This window comes from Biomphalaria glabrata, chromosome 1 (assembly GCF_947242115.1).
Source record: "Biomphalaria glabrata chromosome 1, xgBioGlab47.1, whole genome shotgun sequence".
NCBI classification, from domain to species: Eukaryota; Metazoa; Mollusca; class Gastropoda; family Planorbidae; genus Biomphalaria; species Biomphalaria glabrata.
Window position 1 is genome coordinate 73,798,477 of NC_074711.1, and position 20,512 is coordinate 73,818,988.

The following is a 20,512-nucleotide window of genomic DNA, read 5'->3' on the forward strand; positions in this document are numbered from 1 at the left end:
ATGCGCAAACAGCAATGTTTTTTAGGGCAACAGTGCTGTCTCTGGTGCATCTGGCCACCAGGTGGCACCAACTCAATCATCAAGTGGTAGTGGGTTGATAGGTGCAGCGGGAAGCAGTCCTCGGGGTTCAGCAGAGTACCAAGCTGCTGTAGAACTGGAGCTGTGGAAAGAAGCTCAAGAAAAGGAGTTTGAGAAAAAGGTTAGAAAAAAGCATTGAGTAAATAGTCTTCTTTAAGTGATTCGTAGTCAAGATTCTTGTACTCTTTACTTATTACCAAGCCTCCTAACAGTGAATTGAAAAATAAATGTTATCAGTGAACTACTGTTAGTTTAAGAGTTGAAAACATCCGATGAATAGATATTCATTTTTGCATACATTTTGTTCTTTAATCAAAATAATAAAATTGCTGTTTAATGTTTTAAAGTTAAAAATGAAAGAAGCAGCTTACATGAAAGCCTTAGCGGAGGAATGGAAGAAAAGAGACACTGAAAGGGAAGTGCTTACTCAGAAGAAGGTATTCTTTTTTAATTATTGATTTGCATTATTGTGAAGAAAATACAGAAAAAATGAATTGAATGTAATTCTTTTAAAGTACACATTTGAACTAAAAACACTCTGCTGATTCAAACTCAGGTTTCTAAAAGTGCATTTGTTAGTACTATCTAACTGTTTTCAAATTGTGATGTTGCACCTTATTGATTCTCTTGTTTTTGATCATTCTAGATTACAGAGTATAAAGAATTAAAGGAACAGCTCAGGAAAACTTTGACAGATGTAGAAAAGAGATCCAATAAATTAACTGTTAGTGAACATGAGGTAAATATTACCTTTTTTAATACCTATATAAAAAAGACCATAAAGGATATTTTATATTATTGCTCAAAATTCTATTGACTAAATTTTTCATTTCATTTTTTGCAACAAAATCACCATCTGCTTAATGTTGGTTCCTGGTCATTTCATCCCCGGTCACTTCATCCCTGGTCATTTCATCCCCAGTCATTTCATCCTTGGTCACTTCATCCTCGGTTACTTCATCCCCTGGTCATTTCATCAGCTAATCCATCAAATAATAATTGTAAAAAGTATAAAATTAACAATATTTTTTTAAATTTTATTTTTATTTACATGACAAAATTACACATTAATAAATAAGAATAAAATATAATGTCATTAAAAAATGTAAAAATTTAACATTTATAGATATATAGTTAATGTAAAAATTGTTTTTGCGTGTTAATTAAAATCAATAAGATAGGCTTTTGCTAGTAGGTACAGAAGGCGATTCTTAGATTCATATTGCTGTACATCATTTGTAATTTCTTGGCCAGTGTTGTGTATTACTTGAAGTCAGCATTTATGATAATAAATAAAAGGTTATATGAGGGTTTGAAATGACACGCTCTTATTTAAGAAAAAACGATTGACAAATAAAGTGAAAGATGGTTTTCAGGAAATAGGTTATCAGCAGCAAGATCATAAGTATTCTAATCTTTCTCATCTCTCAAAAGATTTCCACTACTTCCACCACACCTTGGACTTTGATTATAAATTAATGAGCTCAGAGCGGCGTGATCATAATTATTCAAATTGTACTTCTAACTCTCAAAAGATTTTTCATACTTCCACCACACCTTTGCCTTTGATCATTACATCACGCAATATGCGCAGGATAATATTGACATCCCTACAACAAACAGAAACAATAGAACTAAATGCAAACTCTGCATTGCAATATATCTTCTTATTAAAATATATTCTTTCATTTCTCATCAAGTATGAAGAGAGTAGGGGATGTTAGACACCTTATTTATATAGGTTAGTTATTTAGCGACGCACCATAGAAGACGCATATTGAACGGGACTAGTGACGTTTGGGATATGTTGGGTTAGAGACCGGAAAATCAGTTAGCGATAGAATATTCCAGGGTAACGACGTGTTTAGTGACAGAGACTTCTACTGTGGCCTTTTATCAGAATAAATCTATGTGAACTTGTTCATCATCGTTGACTACATCTCTTCATTCGTTACAATCGATGTGCCAGTTCTTGTTTGTATTGTTGCTCAACTGCACGTAATACACCCGAACAATTACACCCAAACGATTGCAGAGTAATTGGTTGACTTCAAGACAGCCTGAACTAGCAACATCACAGGGAACACTATAAACACTATAATAACTTGTCCAAAATATCAAAAAGTATTCTAAATAAATATATTTATATATTAGATGAAACGAGGGCTTAAAGGTAAAGGGGATGAAGTGACCAAGGATGAAATGACCCGTCACCTTAAAGTCACATTTTAACATGTCCACATTATTAATTTCTGCAAAATCATTCAATTTAACTTTCCTACCCAGTTTTTAAGTCTTTTAGAAACTGTCTGGCAACACATTTGAAGATCAGTGTATGCTGCCACATAGAGCAAATAGTAATTGATTTTGACTATATGGTCCATTATTATTCCGTCACCCATTTTTTAAGGTAACTAAACTGAGAGCAGACCTACAAAGGGAACATGACCGCAAACTACAGGAAATGAAAGAAGCTTCACGAAGAATGAAAGAAGATTGTGATCATCAAGTAGAACTTCAAAAGTAATTTATTCATAATTTTTGTTTATTTGAATTATTTACTTGAATTAATCTTGCATTCATTCTCAACTAGGGAATTTCAAGTATTTATTATTCTTTAAAAAAAAAAAAGGTCATAATTATTTGAACTGATATTTACAGAATGAAAATAAAAGAAATGGAAGAAATAATGAATAGATACAAATCTGAAGTAAGTTTCTTTCTTCTGAAAACATTTTCATTTATTGTACCAATTGTTATTATTAAGCTAATGTACAAATGAGTTGTTATTTTCCTATCTTAGTCTTAATGCTGAGTTAATACTGAGTCCTTGAAATAGTCCACTAGAGCTAGAAATACATTATAGAGGGCAAGAAATTAGCTAACAGGAAATAGTTTTGTCTGTATGGAAAGCACAATAGCAATGGTGATGACAAGGTTGACTTTTCTTGTTGAACATGCAAATGTCCCTTTGGCAAACTCCAAGAACAAGTATGGTCACATACGTAAAACTAGACCAAAGACTGTCTCTAAAACACTTTATGGCAGATTTGAAAGAAAAAGCATCACAAAGATTAAACATAATAAAACACCTAGCAGGAACATCCTGGGGAGCTGAAAAGAAAACCTTAAGACAGTTATACACTGGATACGTCAGATCTGTAATGGATAACTGTCTCTTCATGCAAGTAGCTGCCAACAAAACCTGTCAATCATCATTAGATACAATCCAAAACCAAGCCTTGCGGCTAATTAATGGAGGTATGAGAACTACCCCCACAGCAGCCTGTGAAATAGACTCCAATATTCAACCTCTTAATTTAAGGCGCAACAGAGCAGCATTAGAAGCTATTGAGAGATACAGAAGGTTGGAGGACGATCATCCAAATAAATTACTAACACAGAGAAATAGGAAAAACAACCAAAAAAAGCAAAGGACTCTGATCCAACTTACTGACGAACTAGCCCTAAAACACCACCTACCCAATAACAGAGAAAAAATTACCAGATTTTCAAACATTACACCCTGACTAAACTACAAACAACCAACCATCAAAACACATTTACTAAATAACACCTTAACAAAAGAATCAAATCCACTGGAGCTCAAAGTAGGCACGCTTGAAACAATTGAAAGCTATCAAAAAACAGCTATCCATATTTATACAGACGGATCGGCTTTCAAAGCCACCATCAATGCTGGTCTTGGTGCCTTCCTGGTCTTCCCTAAAAATAAACACTTTGAGATAAGCGCACCCTGTGGCGATTACTGCTCAAACTTCCAAGCCGAAATTGGGCAATCACCATAGCACTACAGACAGTGGAAAACAAATTATATGAAGGAGTGCAACCACCATCAGATATTGTTGTCTTTACAGACTCCCAATCTACTCTGCAAGCACTTAACAGCAGCACCTCAAACAGCCCAAGAGAGTTGACAAAACTCATTGTGATAATCCATCAGATGATATCAAAATTAAATATCAATATCACACTACAGTGGATCCCTAGACACATTGACTTAGACTTAGACTTAGGTCCTCCCGCGCCGTTCGGCGCATTGGGCGGCAAGCTGTCTCCATAATGATCTGTCACTGGCAATGTCTGAAGCCTCCTCCCATCTGGTGTCCACTGTTCTGAGGTCCTCCATGAAGGTGTGTCGCCAGGTAATACGAGGACGTCCCTGTTTGCGCTTTCCTCGTTTTGGCTTCCAGGTTATCGCAACTCTTGGTGTGCGTAATTCATTTTGACGTAGAACATGTCCCGCAAACCTCATGCGACGCTCAGTCACAACCTCACTAAGTGTTCGACTCCCAGTTCGGCATAGGATTTCCTTGTTTGAGATCCGGTCTGTGTAACTGACTCCCAAAATCCGTCTCAGCCATCTCTGTTGAGCCACATTTAGTCTTTTCTCAATTTTGACAGATGACTTCCACGTCTCACATGCATATGTAGCAGTTGGAATGACGATTGTGTTGAGAAGGTGTATTTTTGTCTCGAGTCCAATGGCTTGGCTAGTCCAAATAGGCTGCAGCCTTTGGAAAATGCTCCCTGCCTTTCCTATTCGACATGCTACATCATGGTAAGCATCTCCATCATTTGTTATGATGCTGCCAAGGTACGTGAACTTGTCCAGCTCTTCAAGCTTTGACTCGCCAAGTCTGATGGGGACACCCTTTGCCTTATATCCCACTCGCATAATTTTAGTCTTATCCAAGTTTATGCGGAGGCCAATTTTGGGTGCCTCTCTGTCTAGGCTCTCCGTCATTTCTTGAATGCATTTATTTGTAGCCCCGAGTAGTGCAACATCATCAGCAAAGTCCAAGTCCATCAATCGGAGTTGTTCATGCCATGGAATACCAAAGGCAGTCTGGTTCATTGCTCTCCTCATTATGTAGTCGATGGCTAGGAGGAAAAGGAAGGGAGATAAGATGCACCCCTGTCTCACACCTGTCTCGATTGTAAAAAACTCTGTTGTTCCCTCTTCTGTTTTAATGCAGCAACTAGACTGACTGTAAAGGCGTCGTAGGATCTGGACGAATTTTTCTGGGATACCGTATTCTCTAACTATTTTCCATAGTGATTCTCGGTGGACACTATCAAACGCTTTTTTGAAGTCCACAAAACTGATCATTAGCCGTTGTTGGTACTCAAGACTTTGTTCTATGATATTTCGTAAAACGAAAATCTGCTCTGTACATGATCTGCCTCTTCGGAAACCTGCTTGTTCTTCTCTGAGCCTTTCATCTACAGACTGTTGAAGCCGTCTCAACAAAACAGTGCTGAAAACTTTGCCTGGGACAGAGAGGAGAGTAATGCCCCTCCAGTTGTTGCAATCTGCCAAGTTGCCCTTTTTTGGAAGCTTTACAATCACTCCCTTTTGCCAGTCCTCTGGGACTTTTGAAGTTCGCCAACAGAGATTTAAGAGATCAGTCATTCTGTTAACAATGCACTGTCCCCCATATTTTAGCATTTCTGCTGATATCATGTCTAGTCCTGGTGCTTTGTTATTCTTTAGCACTGCTATGGCCATGGTAACCTCCTCAGCAGTTATTGGGTCTGTCTTGACCTTGAGATCATTGTCTGGAGAGGGGTCCTTGAATATGTAAGTTAGGTCTGGCGACAGTTGGTTAAGGGTCTCTTTAAAGTGCTCTACCCATCTTGCATCCTGTTCTTCTTTGGTTAACAAAGTTTTGCCTTGCTTGTCTTTTATTGGTGCCCCATGTCCACTCTTTGCTCCAGTGAGATCTCGGACAATACGATGGAGGGTTTTTGTGTCATTTCTGCTTGCAGCTGCTTGTGCCTCTTGTCCCTTCTGCTCAATCCAGTCCCGTTTATCTTGCCGACAGCTTCTCTTTACTTTCAGATCTGCTTCCCTATAGGCTTCTTCCGCTAGGCTGCGATCCTGTGTTTCATTTTTCTGATCTCGTCTACGTTTGGCCTCTTTCCTCTCATCTATCAATTTCCATGTTCTGTCTTGTATCCACCGTTCCTTGTATGAACCTCGCCTCCTTCCGATAACTTCTTCCGCGCACCCAATAGTGGTATCTTTGAAGTTGGCCCACTCTTCTTCAAGGGTCAATATATCTGCAAGAGCCTCAAAGCGGTTCGTTAGTTTCAATTGGAACTGTGCTGCAGTATTGCCGTCTTTAAGCTTCTCTACATTAAATGGGCGGGGTCGTGTGGTTTGTTTTGGTTGGCGTTTCAATCGGAGCTTACATTTGCCACTGACAAGGTAGTGGTCTGAGCCGATATCAGCTCCTCTGCGGGTCCGCACGTCTAACAGAGATGACCTCCATCGTTTGGAGATGCAAATGTAATCTATCTCGTTGAAGGTTTCTCCATTTGGTGATCGCCATGTTTTTTTGTGTATTTGTTTGTGCTTAAAATATGTGTTTCCAATTGAAAGGCTGTTGGATGCGCAGAGAGAAATCAAGCGCTCGCCATTATCACTGATGTTTTCTGCAGAGCCATATGGTCCCATTACATATTCAAAGCCAGTTCGGTTGGGATTGATTTTGGCGTTAAAGTCTCCCATCAGTAGAATTAGGTCGTGAGTAGGTGTTTCATCAAGAGTGGTTTGTAGTTGATTATAGAAATGATCTTTGATGGTATCTTCTGCATCCTCTGTAGGGGCATAAGCTTGGATGGTAGTGACTTTAATTTGCTTTGTTTGGAGTCGAGCTGTAATGATGCGGTCACTGACCGGCTTCCAAGCAATTAGCGCTGAAGCTGCTATTTTAGACATGATGATTCCTACACCACCAATGTGCTCCTTGTCATGTCCTGAATATATTATTGTCTTGCCATCATTGATTATTTGTCCACTTGATGTCCACTGCATCTCGCAGATCCCAAGGATGTCCAGCCGGTAAGAGTCAAACTCTCTTAAAAGTTGGGCCAGTTTACCGCATTGATTCAGGGTTCTTACATTCCACGTGCCTATAAGAGTCGGTTTCCTTGCGTTGAAAGGCTTGCCATGTATCGGGTATTGGACTTCCAGTTGGCTTTGATCCAACTCCGTCATCAGGGTTTGGCCGCCCTCGCCGCATGTATAGTTTTCATTATGTGTCGAGTTTGCCGTTTCTGTAGCAATAGTGGTTTTACAGGGTGGGGTCGCTAGCCCCACGCCAAACCCTCCTCCTTTCTCACCCGGGCTTGGGACCGGCATATGGTGGAGTTGGGACCGACACATTGACATCATGGGAAATGAAAAGGCAGATAAGCTATCAATGACAGGCTCGTCTATGGAACAACCAGATAGACCTGTTAACTACCTCACCTTAATGTCAATGTTAGTCAGCAATCACAAAGAGTAGTGGCTCAACCAATGGGCATCAGGAAACACAGGCAGAGCCATGTACAAAGAAATGACTACGCCTAACAAACTGGACAGTATTAACTTCCTCCCCCGCAAAGAACAATCTACAATCTTCCAACTAAGAACAGGACACACACCACTATTAAATTACCACCTGAACAAAATAAACTCCACACAACTCCCCCTTTGCAGACACTGCGCCCACCCCTTTGAAACCGTAAACCATATCCTCTTTGAATGCCCCTCCCTAATCCACCTTAGGCAGACCCTACTTCCACTACAGCCCAACATAACCAACACCCTGTACGGCAGTGCTGAACAACTGAAGAAAACAGCACACTTTTTTTCCTTGGCACAGTCTGCTAAAGAGCTCACAGCTCAGCAGCAATAAAGCTGGCTAGAAGAAGAAGAAGAAGAAATGGTCACATACCAACTAAGTTGTAGGTCTGAAGTGCTGTTGTTCTTCTCTCACTTTTATATATTTCAAAATCCTAGGCTTAATATTCCTGCCTCATCTGCTAAGAAAACTGCATCAAGTGAATTGGTTTCATCATATACCAGACTGTGAAATTTTTTACATCACAGATTTACATGTAATCTCTATGCTTGATAGTCATCTTCCTAAATTACTTTTTTATATGTGGCTGTGCAATGGAATTCATTCTCAATAGTCAACATAAGAAATATAAAGTTAACTCTCAAGAAAAAAGTAATGGACACTCATGACTGGGGAAAACTAGCCCTTGATTGCTCCTCATTGTTTGCAGTCATCAGTCTTTGTGTTTCAGGCTATGAAGCAAATAAGTCTTGCTAAAAATCTTTGAGCAAAAGCAGACAACACTGCAATTGACCCTGTCCACCCAGATCTTGATTGTGATCAGTTTTTCAAAGCAAAGATCAAACTTTATATCCATTTGTGTATTCTTAAGAACTAAGTTTATAAGACAGTTCTCAACTATGACCATGAAGAGGAGCTCATACCCAGTGGCTATACTAGTTTTAATTATTATTATTGTTGTCTCAGTTGTATTATCTTTCATTAGCATCTTCCCCTCCCCCCCTTTGCCTTTCCTCCTTCTTATAAGTATTGTAGACATCTCCGTCCACAATTGTGTCCCAATCACATGCTGACATTTCAGCTCCATGTTTTAAACAAATGTGAACATTGCTTTTATAAAGTGTTATGGATCATTTTGACCATGTTTATGCTTTAATAACAAAATGTTAAAGGTTGAAGCATAGCACTTATCTTCAATATTTGGAAGACATTGCCGTTGTGCAGTAATAATTTTAAAAAAAAACAGGATTACAACATGAATACATACATTAAAAAGTTGGATTAGAAAAAAACATTTGAAGTGAAAACTACACAATTTTATTATAATAGAATGAATCCTTATTGGCATTTTCACTTGCTTGATTATTTTAAATACATTTTTAGATAGTCCTAAAAATAGAAGAATTAGTGAAGAGGAAATCATACAATAAGAGGACTTTTGATTTATGACATCTATGCATATATCATTAGAAAACTGTTTACTTGATATTTGATAATCTTAAAACCATTACTTTCATATAAAATTGTTTTTGAAGCTGAATGAAAGTGAAAAGAGGTACAGAGCGCTTGAAAAAGATTTCTCTCTTTACAAAGAACAACAAACAAAAACACCTGAGGTCAGACTACAGTCTGAAATTAATTTACTGACAATGGAAAAGGTAATTTATCTGTCAAGCACATATAAATGTTCCAAATCTATTTAAAAAATTGAATTAACATGTCTTAAGTCTTAATATCTTTTTTTATATGCCCATTCAAAGAGCTTGTGTGGTTTCAGAGTTTAAAACCTGGCAATTATCATTTACAGATTAATCTTACTTTATTTAATAGAGATATATAAAAAAAAAAAATTTTTTAACTTCCTGATAACTCAAGTCTTTAACTACTATGTAACTGAGGGCAATTTCTTTCTTCACTTTATTAGACAGTTGACCACTTTATCCTCTCTACCTAACAATGCCCCTGCTTGTCCATAAATGGCACTGTGTAGTTACCATTACCCATGTTTTTAAATACTGTAAACTTCCAAATAAGCATATACTGACTGTAGTGACATGAAATTCAGTTCAAATGTCCACCCTTGTTGCTTCTTAAATATCAAAAAATTCTTCTCAAATCTACTTGGTGAGACATTTAATGTAGGTTTTGTGCCTTTATAAAAGCTGTTTGGGTCCTAGGGTAATTTAGGTTACAAATGTATTCACTACCATTTGTATTTGTGTGATCTTTTTTAAGATGCAAGTTTTTTGTAACATACATTTTAAGTTAATATTGACATTAGGTTTTTTTGTATTTTTTTTTTTATTTTATTGTCTATGACTTTTTTGTCTACTAAAGATCGAGTTAGAGAGGAAACTTGATGCTGCAACAAAGTCTAAAGTCCACTACAAACAGCAATGGGGTAGGGCATTAAAAGAAGTAGCCAGACTGAAGCAGAAGGAACAAGACATTGCTAAAGCTCAATTATTGGTCAGTACAAGTTTGTATAACATTAAATCTATTATTGTTTAGTGGTTCATCAGCAAATAAGCATTGAAAAGAACTGAGGCCTGTGGAGGCTCTGGCAAAATGTGGCTGAATAAATGGAGGCTGACAATTGATAGTGTTAAAAAAAAACAAAAACTTTTAATGTTTTGTTCTGAACACAAAAATAATTTGTATCTCTAGCTTCTCTGACCTAGCAAAAATGTTTTAAAATTATTCACTGATTTGGCACCTGGGTTGATAAATGCTGCTAAAGATTTGAATTTGTATAACTTTTTTTAGAACTTCAGAATGAAGTTAGACTTATTTAGACTTAGATCCTCCAGTGCCGTTCAGCGCATTGGGCGGCAAGCTGTATCCACAAAGATCTGGCAATGTCTGAAGCCTCCTCCCACCTGGTGTCCACTGTTCTGAGGTCCCCCATGAAAGTGTGGCGCAAGTTATACGAGGACATCCCTGTTTGCGCTTTCCTCATATTGGCCTCCATGTCATTGCAACTCTTGGTATGCATAGTTCATTTTGTTGGAGAACATGTCCCGCAAACCTCCAAATAGGTTGCAGCCTTTGAAAATGCTCCCTGCCTTTCCTATTCTGCATGCTATATCATGGTAGGCACCCATCGTTTGTTATGATGCTGCCAAAGTATGTGAACTTGTCCAACTCTTCAAGCTTTGGCTCGCCAAATATGACAGGGGCACCCATTGCCTTATATCCCACTCGCAAAATTTGAGTTTTATCCAAGTCTATGCGGAGACCAATTTTGGGTGTCTCTCTATCAAGGCTCTCCATCATTTCTTGTATGCATTTATTTGTAGCCCCGAGTAGTGCAACGTCATCTGCGAAGTCCAAGTCCGTCATTCGGTTTTGTTCACGCCATGGAATATTATTATTATTATTATAGCTTTTATATAGCGCTACTTTCATGCTTATAGCATGCTCAGAGCGCTTTTGGTCCAATCTCATTTGTGGACCGGTGGGGGGGAGGGGGTATCTAGGAGTTGGTTTTCCGTGCTGCCTTTAGGCACTCAGTAAACACAACTCTGCCCGAGTCGGGTGTCGAACCTCGAGCCCCCTTTTAGGTAGCCAAGCCTAGCCAAGTTCAAGCGCACTTGGCCTCTCGACCACGCTTCCCACCAAAGGCAGTCTGATTCATTGCTCTCCTCGTTATGTAGTCATGGCTAGGTAGGAGGAAGAGGAAGGGAGATAAGATGCACCACTGTCTCACACCTGTCTTGACCGTCTTGGTGATAAAGTTAGATTCAAACAAAATATAATATTATTGTAAAATATTTTCAACTTTCTTTTATTTATTATTTGATTCTTTATAATAATTCTAATGCATCAACTTATCGGTAACACTTAGCTCTGTATAAAAAATTTTTTTTTCATTTACAGAGGCAGCATCAAGAATTGGAACATATGAGGTTACGTTACTTGGCAGCTGAAGAAAAAGAAGTTGTTAATAAAGAAAACAGAGAGCTAGAAGAAATCAAATCTCAGATAAACAAGTGAGTTTTGTGATGTTGCTAGTTCAGGCTGTCTTGAAGTCAACCAATTACTCTGCAATCGTTTGGGTGTAATTGTTCGGGTGTATTACGTGTAGTTGACCAACAACACAAACAAGAACTGGCACATCGATTGTAACAGGTGAAGAGATGTAGTCAACGATGATGAACAAGTTAATATATATTTATTATGATAAAAGGCCACAGTAGAAGTCTCTGTCACTAAACACGTCGTTACCCTGGATTGTTCTATCGCTAACTGATTTTCCGGTCTCTAACCCAACATATCCCAAACGTCACTAGTCCCGTTCAATATGCGTCTACTATGGTGCGTCGCTAAATAACTAAAATAACTAACCTATATAAATAAGGTGTCTAACAGATTCCTCCCCCCCTTGAAAAAAAAATATGTCAATATTTTTCCACTACTGTCAAGTCTTACAAGGGCATTTTCAATTTAAGGGGAAGACCACAAACATAAAATCTTGATCTCTTCATCTTGACATCTTCATCTTGACAGTTCCTCATATTCATGTCAATGTTCATAACAGTTCATAACATTCCAGAATCATCCTCCTTAGTACACAGTTCATCATAGAGGAAAATGTGGCATCCTATGGGCACCTCACAAGTCACAATTGTTCTTCACTGACAGTAATCTGATAAAATACAATATTTCAAAAAACAATTACAAACTTTATTTACACATTCAATAAATTTTTTCTTTTCTTACCACCCTTTTATACGCTTTTGTCCATTTTTCTTTTATACTCACCCTTTTCCATAGAACTAACTTTCGTCAATGATATATGAAATGATTCACACAAAAAAAAAAAAAATATATCCATACTTACTTTTAAATGCTTAACCTCAAATTTACTTATCTCCCTTTTCCATAACATATAAATGGTGTCAATATATTAATATATAGTACATAATCAATATAATCATAGTTTATTTACAAAATTATTTCACTTTAATGTCATTCTAGACAATAGATCAGCTACAATATTCACAGATCCACTAATAGCTTTCACTTCAAATTTATACTCCTGTAGTGCTAAGAACCATCTATAAACACGACTGTTTTTCATGCTCTTTTGCTGTATATACTGAATAGGTTTATGATCAGTTAATAATATGAATTTCCTTCCTATTAAATAGCTCTCTAGCTTAGTAATTACCCATATTACAGCTAAGGCTTCTCTTTCAATGACACTATATTTTTTCTCTGCCTCTGACAATTTTCTACTTACATATAATATAGGATGTAAGTTATCATAGTTCTGCATTAAACAACCACCAATAGCATTACCAGATGCATCAGTTGTGACATAAAATATTTTGTCTTTATCAGGTAGTCTTAATATTAGTTCATGACTAAAAACATCTTTAATTCTGTCAATAGCTTTCACACATTCCTCATTACAAACTACTTTTTGAGGTTTTCCTTTTTTAAGTAAGTCATTTAGTGGATTCACTATTTCTGCTAAGTTTTTTATAAACTTTCTGTAATAATTTACTATTCCCAATATACTTTTAATTTGTCTTTTTGTTGTAGGTATTTCAATATTAAGTACTTTCTTTATGTTATCTTCAATAGGGCTAATCATGTTGTTATTTATTTTATGTCCTAAGAAAATTATTTCCTCCAATCCTATTTCTACTTTTTCTGCTTGAATTGTAAGTCCACTTTCTTTTATTATTTTGAATACTTCTTTTACATCTACCAAATGTTCCTCCCAACTATTATTAAAAATACATATGTCATCTAAATAGCAAATAACATTTTCTTTGTTTCCAATTATCATGTTCATCATTCTATTAAATGTGGCAGGTGCATTTACTAATCCAAAACTCATATAATTCCATTGAAAAATACCATATGGTGTTACAAATGCTGTGTAAGGTTTTGCATTTTCTGTTAAAGGTATTTGCCAATAACCTTTAGTTAAATCTAATTTAGTAAAAAATTTTGCTCCATTTAATTTATGTAAAATATCCTCTATATTTGGCATTGGATATGGGTCAAATTCTGTGATGTTGTTAAGTTTCCTATAATCAATACATAACCTTATATCTCCATTCTTCTTTTTGGCTATCACAATTGGTGAAGCATAAGGAGATGTTGATGGTTCAATTATACCTGATTCTAGTAAATTGTCTATTTCTTTCTTTACTTTGTCTTGTAAATGTAGCGGTATTCTATATGGCTTAAGCTTGATAGGTTTTGTGTCTGTTACTTTAATGTCATGTTTAATAATATTAGTTTTTCCTGGTATGCTGGAAAAAATTTCTTTGTATTCCTGTATTATTTTAGTTATATCTTTTGACTTTTCCTTAGTTAAATTATTAAGATTAATCTTTTGCCAAGTTTGATTCTCTTTTGTTTCTATTACAGGTATTTCCTTAATATCATTTTCATTATGATTTTCATTTGTTATTATCATCAAGCATTCTTCTCTTTCTGAAAATTTATTTTCTATTTCCTCCTGAATGTTTTGTATTAACTCATCTTCTCTATCATGATACAGTTTCAAATTATTTATGTGGTATGTTTTAATTTTCCCATTTATTTCAATTTGATAATTCACATCATTAATTTGTTTTATCACCTTAAATGGACCTTTCCATTGTTTACCAATTTTATTTTTCAGGTCATTTATCAATATTAATACATTGTTTCCTACTTCTAGTGTTTTCAATTGTCTTTTCTTATTTAGATTCTCATGAGCACTTTGTTTGTACTTCTTATTGTTGTTATATGCTTGAGTCCATATTTCTTTCAATTCTGTTGTGATTGTTGTTTCACTGTCATTATTTAATTTATTCTCATTGCTTATTAGATTTTCTTTAAAAACATCTAATTCATCTCTGGGTTTTCTTCCATGTATTATTTCATATGGTGAAAATTGTGTTGCTTCATGGATGTTGTTTCTATGAGCAAATAGTACATAGTTAATGTAATGATCCCACTTGTTCTGATTATTCTGAATTATCTTTGTTAGTGATCTTTTTAATGATCCACCATATCGTTCACATAAACCGTTACTCTCCGGGTGGTAAACCGAAGAGTATATGTGTTGTATATTGTATTGTTTAGTCCATTTCTTAAATTGTTCTGACTTAAACTGAGATCCCTGATCACTCAATATAATTTTAGGTATACCATGTCTTGTAATTACTTTTTGAGTTATGGCATTAATGATATTCTCTGCACTTGTATTTGATAATGGGATTGCCTCTGGGTATCTACTAAACATGTCTATTACTGTTAGAATGTATTTGTTATTATTTTCAGTTTGAATTAAAGGACCTATTAAATCAATAGATACTTTCTGAAATGGTGCTGTAGGTTCATCCATTTCTTGAATAGGTGCTTTATTCACTAGACTTTTGTTAGATCTCTTTTGACATATGTCACATGAGTTTATGTATTTGTTGATTGTTGCTTTCATTTTGGGCCAAAATACTTGTTTTGACAAATTCCTATAACATTTCTTTACTCCCCTATGTGCTGCTAAATTATTATCATGTGTCATGATTAAAACATCTTTCCAATATTTCTGTGGTAAGACAAGTTGTTTTATTTTCTTGTTATCATTACTTGTTTGTCTAAACAATATTTTATTCTCTATACAAAATTTCTCCATTGGATTATTATTGTTTTTATCTGATATTCTTGAATAAATTTTCCCAATAATATTGTCATTCATTTGTTCTAATGCAAATGTGGGTGTTGTTTCTTTTTCACTTTGAGATATTTGTGTTTCAAGACTATTTTGTGTTTCATTTTCTATCTCTTTTTCCTTAACATCTGTATTTTCTATTTGTATTACATTACTGGTTTGTTTTTCTTTATCATTACTAATTACATTTATTGTATTTTCCTGTTTCTCATCTTTTTTATCCATTGATCTTGTTATTATCATACTTGTTATATTTTGTGTTTCTATGTTTTCATGATTTTGTCTTATGTTTTTGTATTTGTTTTGCCAGTCTTCTAATTCTTTTCTTGAACATTCTTTAACTCCTTTTATGTTTCCTACTAACATATCATATCTCATTTCTGGTATTGCAATGCCATCACAATAACCAGTGAAAAATGGGGTTTCAATGTATACCCTTATAGCTTTAAATTCCCTTACAGTGCCATCTGCTAATTCTACTTTCCTAGTAAACCCTTTATACCAATGAGGTTTGACAAATTTAGTTTTTACTGCCAAGGTGTTACAACCTGAATCCCTGATTAATTCCACCGGAATTCTATCTACAAACCCTGGGTACACTGCAAAATTGTTCCTATTTCCTTCCATGAAATATATCCTATCTGTACCTTTATTTTTGTATTCCCTACTGTAACTCCTATTTCTATAATTTCCCCTGTCATTCCTATCTCTACTCCTATATCTACTGTTATTTTGTTCATTGTATCTATTTCTACTTCCAGACCTACTATTCCCTCTTCTACAGTTAGCTGCTATATGACCTTTTCCTTGACATTTAAAACAGGTTATTTCACTATATTTTCTATTTCCACTATTTGATCTGTTTCTATTTCTACTTCTATCAACATTTTCTTTGGTGTATCCTATTAAATCTACTTTGCTCTTATCCCTATCAGAAAATGGTTTATTTGGATAGGCATTTTTGTATACTCTCATTATCTCTGTTATTTCATCTATAGTTTTGGGGTTTCTTTCTCTAATAAAAGATTGTAATTGAGGATCACATTTATTTACAAAGTTGTCCACTAGAATAAAATTTTTTAATCCTTCATAAGAGTTTGTTACTTTTTCTAATTTTACCCACTTATTGAAAAAATCCTTTTCCATATTAATGGTAGTTTGGGGTTCTATTCCTAATGATGGTATATTGTCAAAGTATTTCTTTCTAAAAGTTGTAGCATTATGACCATATGCATTCAATAACTCTCTTTTTAAAACCTGATAGCTATCATCAATATGATGGTCATGATTTTGGCATATTGTTAGAGCTTGACCATGAACAAAGTCTATCAGTATTTCAGACCATTCTTCTTCAGGCATATTAAATGTAGACATTTTTGCCTCATATCTTTTCAGAAAATCACCAATGTCATCCTTCTGTTCATCAAAACTTTGTATCTTTCTCTTTAGCCATGTCTGCGAATTAGGGTTGTCTCTTTGAGTGGTATAATTATTTGAGTTATTTGTGTTATTTCCTTGTTCAGTTTGAGCTCTGACTTGTGCTGCATCCAATCTCATCTTCTCCATTTTAGCTTCATGTTCTCTAATTTTTTCTCTCTCTTTGTCTTGCCTTTCTTCTTGTCTTTCTATCTCTTGTCTTTGACGTTCCGTTTCTTCCTTCACAACTTGCTGTACATAAGCTGCTAAGTCTTTTCCTTTTAACTCCATGGCCTTTCCATCCTGCATAGCTGTTTCCTTAACCTCCTTAAGGTCCACATATGATGATGTAGCCATTGTGTTTTATATTTTATATATATTTTTACTTAGCCTATATTAGTTATGGCTATACTTTAAACTTATTTTATATTTAAGTTTTTCCACACTTTTATACAAATTTTAAATGGTATGTCTCTATCTATAGATTTAGTAAATGTATAAATCTAGTCTGAGTTATTATGGTTATATTCAAATCTGTATATTAGGTCCAGTATTACACACAAATTTAAATCCAGTATATTATAGTATGTATAATAATACTATTTAGATCTAGTTATCAAGAGCACTATGACTTTTAGATCTAGTATGAATAACTATGATCAATTTTAAAACCTGGTATGACTGAAGTCACAGTGAAGTGTCTAGAGTAAATTCAAGGACTGTCTAGAGTCTAGATCTAGAGTAGATTATGGTTCTATTTCACCATACGAAACAAATATGTGTATACAGTGTCAAATATATCTTCAACAAGATATATATATCTAGAATGTACTACCTTCATTCATCTTCAACTTAATAATATTTCAAAGTAGAGTCTAGATAATTAAATTGTACCAAAGAGATGTACAATAATTTGCAGATCTAAATTTAGCCAGACGATAGTGTTTGACTACATAGCCAGTTTCGGCATTATTCTCATGGCAAAATCATATTTGATTTTAACCGCTCAAACTAAAATTATTTTAGTCTGATTCACAATGAAAGAATCCTACCCGCACTTTCTATCATTAAGTGAAAAAAAAATACAGATCTAATTAAATTAATAAAAATAAATAATTTAAAATAATATAAACAAATGAAATAATTAAAATGAGACTATCGCTATGGGTTGGGATATGACAATATGGCACACAATGATAACGTCACGAAGTAACCAGGCAACAACGGATATGACGTTTACACAAACAAAACAAATTACAACCCTAAACGTATAATATAGCTTTTCATCTAAATTACGTCTTCTACCCCGACGGGTTTTAAGGCGCACCACCTGATTTTACTCAGGCTAACGTACCAAATTTAGACAAAATCTATTTCTAAGGGCAATCTAAACATATACTAATAAGAAAAATGGCACTTAGCTTTTGATAAGAAAGATCCCTTTGTTCGGACTCCCGAATATGTTAGATCACAACAAATTCCACTGCCTCTCTTCCAGTTCTGACTCTGTTCTCCGGTGCTACTAGTATCCCACGTAATGCCACAGATGTCCTGATATGCCACAGTAAAATGTTTCGGTTCCTTCGGTGACTGTTGATGACCGTATGTGTAGTTCCGACGACTTTGTGTACACAGTTACTGACGAATAGGTTAACGGTTCTTCTGGCGATGACTTGACTTGTGTAGACGACTACTGACAAATAACAGTCTCTTGACGGCAACTTGATCTGGACGACTGACGAATAACGAATTTCTTGACGATGACTTGATCTGGGCTGACGAATAACGACTTTCTTGACGATGACTTGATCTGGGCTGACGAATAACGGTTCTCTAAAATAGTTCACTGCTTCTGCTGCTACTCTGGTAGTACGACGAAGTTTGCTGTTGTACTCTGCTTCACTAGACCAACTGTCCAATGTAGACTAGGTGAAACCAAGGTCACCTCCGACGACGTTCCGTTAGACGATTAACGGTTTTCAACGAAATTAAGTGGATGTAGCTGTTTCCACAACTTCACTGCTAACAAGTCTAGATATGGTCTAGACCGACGAATACTAGATATGTCAATGTTCAGTACTGATAAAGATTACTTCACTAACCTTCCAAAGGTTAAACACAGTGACCGTTATAAACGTGGCAAGCAACCGGTTCAATGAGCAAACTGCTCCACAAGAATCTCTCCAAGGGTAAGACGACAGAGCGATTTCGATTTAGTTAGCTACCAAACTTGTAGTACTCACAATACTTCTGACAGCGGGCAAACTGTCCTTCTCGAAACTGACGAGGTAAAACTTGATACTCGACGTGGCTCCTATGACGAAGAAAAAATATGTCCAACAGGTTCACTAACGATCTCTCACCCGTTATGAATGAACGGTTTCTCTGGTTGTAGGTCGATTCAGCATATGAAGATCAGGCTTTGATACTATACTGGTTAAGTAGACCAGACGTTGCGATGATTACGGTCCTGACGAAGGTCACCCTGAGTTAACGGCTCGTTGAACGTGCGATCAAACAGGCGACGACTGCTTGTAGATCTAGAACAAAGTCACTCTGTGATACTGCTGTGTTCAGCCGTACTCCGATGAAATCTTATATCTTCGAGTGCACGACCCTCACCTGAGTAAACGTTCTGCTTCGAGGTCCGGTTCGATGTTCGGCTTCAACAGGGGTCCGGCTTCGAGGTTCGGGGTCGCCACTGTGATGTTGCTAGTTCAGGCTGTCTTGAAGTCAACCAATTACTCTGCAATCGTTTGGGTGTAATTGTTCGGGTGTATTACGTGTAGTTGACCAACAACACAAACAAGAACTGGCACATCGATTGTAACAGGTGAAGAGATGTAGTCAACGATGATGAACAAGTTAATATATATTTATTATGATAAAAGGCCACAGTAGAAGTCTCTGTCACTAAACACGTCGTTACCCTGGATTGTTCTATCGCTAACTGATTTTCCGGTCTCTAACCCAACATATCCCAAACGTCACTAGTCCCGTTCAATATGCGTCTACTATGGTGCGTCGCTAAATAACTAAAATAACTAACCTATATAAATAAGGTGTCTAACAGTTTGTTGGTGATAGGATCCTTTAACATGATACTATAAGCCTCAAGAAGTAAAGGAAAGATCATTCTTTTATTTCTGCAAGTTGGACCGATTAGAGTTACCCTACGAAAAAAAAAAAAAGAGGGGGGGGCGGAGAACAAGTAGTATTCACCCGTCACAAAATAGCAGTGCCGGACTTAACCGTTGTGACCAAGAAGTCATGGAAAGATCACTCTTTTTTATTTCTACCCAACGTAGTTTAAGCTGTGAAAAAAAGAGGGGAGGGGAGGAGAACAAGTAATCTATTCTGTATTCACCCATCACTAAATAGCAGGGCCAGACTCAACTGTTGTGGGGCTCTATGCGAAACGGATTATAAGTGAAAATTAAAAATTTGAATTAGATAATAAATTCGTCTTTGCATTTTATTCATTCTTTACTAACTACAGAATTACTTTACGAGCCTTGCATGTAGCGAAGCCATACAGTATATCATAAAAATTCTGTTTCCTACATAGATGACGCTCAATAGCAAGAATTACCAAATGTTTCAATCTATCTTCAAGAATTGTTGACCTCAAGTAATTCTTCATTAGTTTGAGGCGGGAGAAGCTTCTTTCACCAGATTCCACAATTTCGGGTATTGCATAATGCCGTTTTTTTTATTGCGCGTAGGAATTGCATTTTCTATTTTGAATGACACCCCAAAATGTCAATTTTTTGTCTATATATTTCTGGGAATTTTCTTTTGACTTTTTCATATATTTTGCAATTTCAGGAGATTTCAAGGAGCTCCTGGTAAATCAGGAGGCTGCAGGAATTAAATAAGTTATAAAATGATTTAATTTAATAATTTACACCTAGAATTAGCGCGGGTCCTTTGAAAGTGCGGGGCCCACTGCAGTCGCATA

At 36.0% G+C, this 20,512-nt stretch overlaps 1 protein-coding gene and 1 long non-coding RNA gene across 4 annotated transcripts in view; one reads left to right on the forward strand and one right to left on the reverse strand.

The window, feature by feature from the left end:
- The window catches only part of LOC106065642 (centrosomal protein of 120 kDa-like), a 34,414-nt gene that overhangs the window by 12,227 nt on the left and 1,675 nt on the right, over window positions 1-20,512 (forward strand). For all 3 annotated transcript variants that reach the window (XM_056013550.1, XM_056013544.1, XM_056013545.1), the window contains exons 15-22: window positions 26-199; window positions 426-515; window positions 725-817; window positions 2,489-2,601; window positions 2,740-2,788; window positions 8,993-9,115; window positions 9,795-9,926; window positions 11,337-11,449. In XM_056013550.1, the coding sequence (XP_055869525.1) occupies window positions 26-199; window positions 426-515; window positions 725-817; window positions 2,489-2,601; window positions 2,740-2,788; window positions 8,993-9,115; window positions 9,795-9,926; window positions 11,337-11,449 (887 nt within the window). The remainder of the gene's footprint in view (window positions 1-25; window positions 200-425; window positions 516-724; window positions 818-2,488; window positions 2,602-2,739; window positions 2,789-8,992; window positions 9,116-9,794; window positions 9,927-11,336; window positions 11,450-20,512) is intronic.
- On the reverse strand, window positions 11,615-19,621 carry LOC129923323 (uncharacterized). Its single transcript, XR_008775257.1, has 2 exons — window positions 17,387-19,621; window positions 11,615-12,105 (listed from the first exon to the last, which is right to left on the reverse strand). It is a non-coding gene; the product is annotated as an uncharacterized LOC129923323 (long non-coding RNA).